Below are 8922 nucleotides of genomic sequence, written 5' to 3'. Positions count from 1 at the left end.
CATTGTATTTAACATTCAACTTGGTAAAATGCTTATTTTTTATAAAACATGTTATGGCAGGCTTTAACACTGGGTGGGATATATCTCACAAGGGCAATATGTTAAGTATCTCATTGATCACAAGCCTGTTATAAGCCAAATGTTTATTTTGGGGGTTTTGCTCTTACTGGGGAAACAGATGGGCCTAAGCAGTACTGGGACACATAAAAACACCTTGTGTCTGCACCAGAAACAACGGAACATCCAATGATGACAATTAAATACAATTTTGGAATTTTATGATTGATAAATTAGCTTACAATAACTAGGTTATGATGGATGAGTTCTATGGATAATGTTTTTATTGTTAATGTAAGAAATATCATAGCATCTTCATCCTGTTGCCATGGTACTGATGCTTCCTCCAGACAGAGAGGATACACACTTCAACTACTGTTCTTGCCCACCATGTCTGTCCTCATACACAGCTCAGCATCTCCTAAAAGGCAGACCTTCTTGAATCACTGATTGGATGGCAGAGATCACTGTTTGTTCTTGTACAGTGTGCGTGTGTGTAAGGATGCTGCTGAAGGCCTCCTTCTCTAAAGAGGATGCGAGGAGGTCAGCACTAGCTCAGGGCCCGAGTCTCTCAGACCATTCACTATGGTCTGTTGACACAAGCTGTGGTGTGAGATGGCTGTCACCAGCATAAATGGCAGTGGGATGGCTGGCCATGAAAGACCAAGGCAGCAGCAGGAATGTCACGCCATGGCGTCAGAGAGCTCAGGCTCGCACACCCTCTCTGCCAGCCAGCACGGAGCTCAGGGCTTTGCATGCTTATTCTCCACTAAACCAAAGAGGAGATGATGAAGGGGAATACAGTTATTATTTCTTTATGAGTGAATGAATTACAGCTTGAAATGCCATAAGCTTAAGACAGTAGTCAGAGAGGTTGAAACGGTGTGGAGGAAAGCATGGAAACAATTTTTATTCATATTTGGGGGACATTGAAAAAGGGCAAATGTGTATATGCTATGTTAAGACTCACTTTAACTTCTTAAAGATAAATGGTGGCTCTTAAGAACCTAACAGAAGGTTATGCATTATCCTCTTAACGTCTTGGACAAACAAATGGAATTAACGTAGGAGACAATTTTTCCAAATGTATAGTTATACATATTATTGATTACTGTTAACATACTAACAGGGTGATTAACAAACTAAAATCAGTTTATGCTGAGTTACAGCTTCTCTGGGTATCACGCTGGAGACTGCCGGTACATTCTCATAGTAGACCTGCATTGCTTGCAGACTTTTTTACGCATGATTCAAAATCACATCATTAAGCGGTCATAGCTACAGGCCGCTAAAACGCAGCAGAACTACTAAGACGGCAACCTCATATCGAAAGGCTAGAACACAGTAATGAGTAAAACTGTTTCAGAATACTACAATATAGTCTGTGTTCCGAAGAATACACTTCGTAGAGGTAGGCCTACCTGTGAAGTCTGTGCGAAACGTGAAGTTAGAAATATATCCCTAATAATATTCCGGAGATCCAATTAAATCTACTTTACAACGTATCATTAAGAAGAGACGCCAATTCAAAATCTTAGGAAGGTTATTTTGTGATGTAGATTATAATAACTAATAATCTAAATAAGAAAAATTACATCAACAGTGTATGTTTTTTGTTTCAGCAATAAAATATTACATTATTTGTAGTAGTATTAGTAAACCTGCTCGTTTTTACCCTAAGGATAAAAACAACAACTCTATCCGAATGTCAATTATAGAAGGCAGAAATTTGCACGCTTTAAAAACGTTTTTAAACTGTGTAGAATCATCTCTTATTGGCTCACCCAGTTTTGAACTCTGGACATTTTGCATCTTATCCATTAAGTGATCACTAGTCATTTTATCTTATCAGACATCAGAGACGCTAAACCGTTTAACTGCAGCACAAAAACAATGCCAGAGAGTTCGCCCTTTTTAACGGGTTTAAAACATCACACACATTGTTCTTTGCCCGCTAAATATAGCCTTTTTCGGTTTGGATTTTTTAAAATAGATATTATAGACAAAAGACAAATAAAAATTCTTAATATATCCCTAAACGTATAGGCCTAATGTCAAGATAAAGTGGTATTACTAACTTTAATGACTTAAAACATGTCAACGGGTCATAAAGCACATTTTGTATTTAATACAGACATATGCTAGACATTTAATATTGACACACAACAATCGTACCACAAGAATAATCGGGTAATGCAAAACGAGAGCAATGGACTATATCAGCATGTGCTGTTTTGCATATTTTTGCATGTGGATTATGCATTTCGCAAGATTAAATACATGATCATTTTAAAATGGCTGCGAAAACCAAGTTTCACTCCTATTTTCAGTTAAATTTGTTGAAAACAAATATACACACCTTTAAAGGTAATTCAGTGCGAAATTTAATGACTTATCAGTTAAATTTATATTCACAATTATAGCCATAAATTACAGTATCAACAAACACAAAATAGACGAGTAGTCTGTTCAGTGTCCGCATCCAATAGCCTGAAGAGCATTGAGGAACATTCGTAAGGCCTATTTAAAACACAGGCTATGCAAAAAAACAAAAAAACAAAAAACAATTCATTTTTACAAATGTACACGCTCCGGGAGGGAGGGGAGTCCACAATATGGAAAGCTAGGATGAGTTCATTATGGGCCTGGAATACACACCTTGGTAGTAAGAAGGTTCAGAGGTAAGAGCTGAGGGCTCCAGAGCTCCTTTGGCTGACATGTGGCCAACTGATAGTGGCCCGGTCATTTGTGATCCGTAGCCATAGTGCATCACCTGCTCGTAGGTCTTGAAGTCCATTCTGTGGTGCTGCTGTTCGGATGACATCAGGTTGTTGATGGAGAACGGGTGGTTAAAGGAATAATGGTGCTCCGGTTTCAGGTGCGAATCATGCACGAGCACCGAGTGGTGTTGCACGAGATGATGATGCGTCTGAGTGCCAGGCGATGTCGGGTGCACGGGGCTCAAAGCTTCCCTGGCTTTCCCGTCGGATCTTTTTAAGTCTTTGGCGGGAGTGCTGGGATGAGGCGACTCTTTACTGTTGCAGTTCTCGGAACTGTCATGGGATACGCTCTCAGACGCTTTTTTGTTCGAGTCCTTCTCTGACGCTTTATCACATTTGAAACGTTTTTGTCTTCTCAAATAGCAACCGTTTTCGAACATATTTCCGGAATCTGGATGGAGGGTCCAAAAAGAACCTTTGCCTGGTTTATCCGGAGACCTAGGCACTTTCAGGAAACAATCGTTGAACGATAGCGAATGACGAATAGAGTTCTGCCAGCGCTGCTGGTTTTGTCGGTAAAATGGAAATAGATCCATGATCCACTGATAAATCTCACTTAACGTGAGCATCTTTGAAGAAGACTGTTGAATGGCCATGGTTATTAAAGATATGTACGAGTAGGGAGGCTTCGCATGCGTGTAGCTCCTTCGATACGTCTTTGGATCCCTGGGCCGATTTGCTTGTCCATACATTGGACTCATGACGTTCATGGTGGAGTAGGATGCTAGGGTGTTCATGGGTGTCGGTGATGCACTTATAGGGCTCATGCTTGTATTCAGCGTTGCGCTCATGCTAACCATCCCCGTTCCCATGCCGTTCGTGGGCCCTGCGCCCGGAGACATACCTGCAACAGAGTGGCTAACTCCCGTGTTCATATAAGACATGTTCATGGAGTTGGCCGACACGCCGCCCGCAGCGCTCATTCCGGGAACACTCATGTAGGCGCCCATTGAATTCATTCCCAGCCCGTTGCTCATGTTCCCAACTGTGGTGTAGCACTGAAAGGGGAAGTAACATTGATGAACATTTTCTGTGAATCAGCTCTTCTTTATAGGTAACATTACTAGTTTACCTCAGTTCAACCTATGAGCAAAATGAAAAGCCCCGCGTATGAAAATCTTTACGGAATAACGCGATCTAAGAAAATAACATTATTAAACCGTTCATTATTTTCAATGTTTACAGGAATGGCCCCAATTTAAAATTGTCTGTTGTTTTAATATATAAACTTGAACTGTCCCTCCTGAAACACTCTAGATTTTAGCGCGAGCATTACTCATAATAAAGTGCAACTTATGAGTAAATGTTTTGATAATTAATGGCTTAATTAAAATTAATCGATTTGGGTTTTTTAAATATTTTTCTTTTAAAAAGCCTTGTAGAGAAGGCGAGTCCCCGTCATCATACACTAGTTTCTCTTGTCATCATATCAAAAGGTGAGCATAGCGCGTAGTGTGCTCGGATGGGATTTGGAGGCGCCTCAAGTCAATATTTGATCGCAAAGTTAATATTATCTCAAGGCCAATATTGAACTGTAGACAGGGAAAATACATAAAACTACCCACCTCGGGCTCTCCGTAATAGGCGCTCCAATCTGAATGGTCGTGTCCTTCCATTTTCACAGCTCCTAGCATATTGCAGAATCCACAACAGAGTACAGTTAAAAGCAGAAGGAGAGCTGCAAAGACCACCTGGAGTATCGGAGATCTACCGACAACAGTCTCCGCTTTGATTGCCGACCAAGGAGTAGCTCATGTGTGACTTAAAGTGCGCTGCGCCTCTACTGACGAAGACGGGACTTGGAATGACGTTAGCCGCTTACTGCTGGAGTGCTGATACAACGCTGTGGTCTACGTAAACCTCCAATCCGTATTGCTTAGTGGCCCCCATTTGAATAATACAGGCACACCTAGGTATTGGGCCCTGCTTTAACCTAGACTTTTACACCTGTACTCGCGAAAAGGACAAACTCGTTTGAAAGGATTCGTTAGGTCTGCGTCAAAAGCTCATTGTTTTTCTAAAGGATTAGATCGTAGAAGAATTTTGAACCAGGAGAGCATCTTCCACTGAGCACTTTCCCATCCCATTCAAGTGCCCTTTATTTTGTGGAATGTGAACTGACATTCTTGTCAAGGAGTGTGGTCTCATTACACATTTACATATGATTTGCATTGCTTTGGGGCATTGAAATTAAGTAAAACATTTGGCCGATTACTCTATGATTTTGGCCCATACTCAGTCCATATTCACAGTACTGCAATAATGTGTCTGAACATGAAGTATTGTATTTTTATTCGATAGATAAATAGAGACGTTTTGTGAAAGATGTTCAAAGTTCCATCGATCGAGTTTGGGAATTTGTTGACAAGTCTTTTTTATCTAGGAGAGTGAAGCCGAAATGTGAACACTGGGTTCAGCCATTTCGAAACACATTAGGTTAAAGGGTGATCTCAAAAACACAACCATCTTATCAACAAAGGCAAACAACCACATTAAAGTAATTTTGTGGACTATGTCTACGCAAATTATAGGTTTATATAGATCTAATGCGCAGGCTGTGGCTATTAAATATAGGCTATGCTACTGTGTTGCTTAAAAACTGTGAATGTGTGGTTCACGTCAGAAAAGGTTTATGTCGCAAGCAAGATATCCCAGAGCTGAAGAAAAATGAAGGCAAGTTGCATTAATGGGACTGAGTCACTGTCAAATTGACAAAGGAAGCGAACATGCTGTTTGATGTTCGCGAGAGAGGTACGATTTATCTAATTTGTTTGATCACCCAAGATATCCAGTTACGATTGATACCTCGGAAACCATGAAAAGTCCACTGAGCTGAAATTAATGGCGCTGTTTCGCTCCTAATGTATTTGCCCATTACACATTCGTACACGCAAACACTTACATGACGGAATCCACGAAAGCTAAAAGTTTTGTTTTTTTCTCGACAGAGCGCATCGTCAGAACAACTTTTAGGAATAAAACAGAAGGAAGGCATCAGACTACTGAAACATTATGACTGACAAAATGTAATTTAAGAAAACTGAAGTACTATTTTTAGAATTCATTATTTCAAAATAAGACACCACTACATTCTCGTAAAGACGCTAAAATAGCCTAATACAACCGTGTGATTCTAAACAGATTACAAGTAGTTAAATTAGTTTTTCCTAGTGTCGTAAAACACTGCAATCAGAATGACTAAAATCATGGGAACAGAAAACATCTCATATGCTAATTACATCCATTTTAGATTCACATTTTATAACACGTAGTTTTATTTTGCAGCAAATATTCACGTTGAGAAACAGCTGTTAAAAAAAATGAGTGATGTTACACTGTGGGAGCCGTACCAGTGTTGTCCCGGTGATGAGACTTATATGGCGCGAAATTAACAGTTATTGATACCTACTTACAGTAAAAGCCATAACATGACATAAGTGTTAATATTAATTGAAGTATATATTCTGCACAACCTTAACCTTTTTCCTTTCTCTCTCCGTCCAATGTAAATTATGGCTTGTCTAAACGTTTGCTGGCAACGGCATGCTACAGCAAACATGCCAAAGTAGGGCTGGGTTCTTACTCCGTGCCGCTCTCTGATGATGGCAGCTGGGTTCGGGTTGGTGGCCTGCCACGGTCTGTTTACCTGCACACAAATTTGTCAGGTAGGGTGAGCGGGAAGTCATGCACGTGCGATTGGCGTATGCATGCTTAGGAAAGTCTGTGGAAATCGACAGCTATACTACATCTTTTTTTTTTTCTTTTTTTTTAACTTAGCCGTGTCGATTGCAAGACAGCCGTCTTCATTAGTTCACAGATTACATTAGAAACTGTTCTTTTATTGTGCGTTTGGCATTTCACTGACTTGAATGTTCAGTGAAGTGCTGAAGTCGTCTTATTAATATAAAATTAGGGACTACTGCATTACTTAAGTCCACACATTAGCTCAAATATAACTGCAATAGGCTACGATGTTTTACAGTTGCTAGGTAATTCAATTAAAATGTATTAGTATAGTGATTTTTTACAACAGCTGTTGTCTCAAAACAGCTTTAAAGAAACTAGCTTTACATTAGTGTCAAGGCCCCCAATGGGTAAGTCAAAGGTGACAGTGGCAAGGAAAAACACATCTTCCACTGCCCATCCCTGGCAAAGAAACAACACAAGTTATATGTAGTTCCTCATGTGACTGCATTCTTCCTGACCATTTATTTCTCTAAATTGTATTCCTGAACACCAAACAATGCAATTATAGAGACTATTTTGAATTTCAATCTGATTTATTGCACCGAATGATTAAAGAAACCAAAAGATTCTTTACTGTTCATTCACTATACATTTGGATCCATTTACATTTACAGCATTTAGCAGACACTCTTATCCAGAGCAACTTAGAAAAGTGCTTTATCATTTACTCATAGAATATATCCAAGTACAGTATAGTATAGTAGAATTAAACATACCAATGAACTAGAATACTGTAGAATACAGGGATGAATGCTGATACCTAGCAGTGCAAAATACATAAGGTCTATCTTAAACAATGATAAGTGCTATAAACAATAAGTGCTAGAGTTTGTTAAAAAACATAAACAGTGCCCTACAATAAGTACTAAATTAGTCAGTCAATAAGGGAGCAGTGTCAGTTGTCCTTTAAATATTCTGCAAATAGATGGGTCTTCAGTCTGCATTTGAAGACTACAAGTGACACTGCTGTCCGGACAGCAAGCGGGAGTTCATTCCACCATCTTGGAGCCAGGACAGAAAATAGTCTCGATGCTTGTCATCCATGAGACCTGAAGCAAGGTATTTCAAGCCGAGCAATACTTGAGGTTCGAAGTACTCAAGGTACGGATCGGGCTTTGACCATTTATCTCATGTATGAAGGGGCTGGTCCATTTTTGGCTTTGTAGGCAAGCATCAAGGTTTTAAATCTGATGCGTGCAGCTACAGGGAGCCAATGAAGCGAGCGCAGCAGTGGAGTAACATGTGTGAACTTCGAAAGATTGAAGACCAATCAGGTCTTTTTATAATGCAGGGCCAATCAGAAGCAGAAGACCCCGTGTGTATTCCAGTGTATCCACTCCTTTTATTTTGTCATCTAGGAAAAACAGTGTGTGGAGTTGAATCACTGAACTGAGCAAAAGAACCATGTCACCCTCAGCTCTGTGACAAAGCTCCCTGCCAGCAAATTCCATCATTGTCTGTTCGGTGTTTGTTTATCCAAGCCCAGTCCTACCAGGTTCTTATAAATCTGACTTTTACAAGCTCTAACAGCTAACAAGCCAGCCACTGAAGGAGTCACAGTACCCATCCTTCAGATCAGAGTCTCCATTAGTCTCCTGCTGCTACAGACAAACACACCTTCACTGCCTCCCTCATATAAAATACAATGGGTATACCTGGTGAAAAACAGTTGCCTGGGGACAGTCACCACTACACACACACACACACACACACACACACACACACACACACACACACACACACACACACACACACACACTCTACTTGTGGTGTATAATTCAGCTGAGCAAATATTGCTATTTGGGTAAAAGTTAAACAATGATTCTTTTTTCTTTTAGATTATTATGGAAATCTACCTAGATTGAATTCCAAATAATGAAAAACTGTTAAACATCTAAATCTCAAATAGTTAGTTATCTGAACCTCAAGTGGTTTCTCAGTTATCTCTGACCAGAACACAAAATATACATTACAATGATATTGAGGTAGTTATGTAAACTTTGTAGACTTTGTTACAGTCACTGTTAACAAATTCTGAAAGTGAACACAGATTACAGCATTCAGATGTCTACAGTCTACAAATGTATTAAACAATGAACTTCTCAATTTTTGGCAACAGCAATAAAAATGTCACCTTTAGACACCCCATAATAAAGCTGGAAGATTTGGCTCAAACAGGCCCACAGATTAAAGTAAATGTCTGAATGCCTTAGCTTTGATGATTGTTAGATATTCTTTGAAGACAATGGGGAAGCCTAAGTCTAATCCTGCAGGGAAATTAAGTGGCTAGATGACTGAAGATAAGTGATTGCAATTACAAAGAAAGGCTGGGTTTGGG

At 39.7% G+C, this 8922-nt stretch overlaps 1 protein-coding gene across 1 annotated transcript; it reads right to left on the bottom strand.

Moving 5' to 3' along the window:
• Nucleotides 1-2135: 2135 nt before the first annotated feature.
• Nucleotides 2136-5105, bottom strand: LOC113571732 (forkhead box protein A2-like). Its single transcript, XM_027000848.3, has 2 exons — nt 4403-5105; nt 2136-3835 (listed from the first exon to the last, which is right to left on the bottom strand). Exons 1-2 carry the CDS (start codon nt 4469-4471, stop codon nt 2681-2683), a joined length of 1224 nt encoding a protein of 407 aa, XP_026856649.1. The 5' UTR covers nt 4472-5105; the 3' UTR covers nt 2136-2680.
• Between the last annotated feature and the right edge of the window lie 3817 nt (nt 5106-8922).

This window comes from Electrophorus electricus, chromosome 7 (genome assembly GCF_041902795.1).
Source record: "Electrophorus electricus isolate QZ-2024a chromosome 7, ASM4190279v1, whole genome shotgun sequence".
In the NCBI taxonomy this organism is placed as follows: Eukaryota; Metazoa; Chordata; class Actinopteri; order Gymnotiformes; family Gymnotidae; genus Electrophorus; species Electrophorus electricus.
This window is presented reverse-complemented; position numbering and strand designations above follow the sequence as displayed.

Coding starts and splice junctions, on each gene's coding strand:
- LOC113571732 (XM_027000848.3), bottom strand. CDS start 4,471: ATGCTAGGAGCTGTGAAAATGGAAGGACACGACCATTCAGATTGGAGC. Junction 3,836..4,402: donor CCTATTACGGAGAGCCCGAG/GTGGGTAGTTTT, acceptor TTCCCCTTTCAG/TGCTACACCACAGTTGGGAA.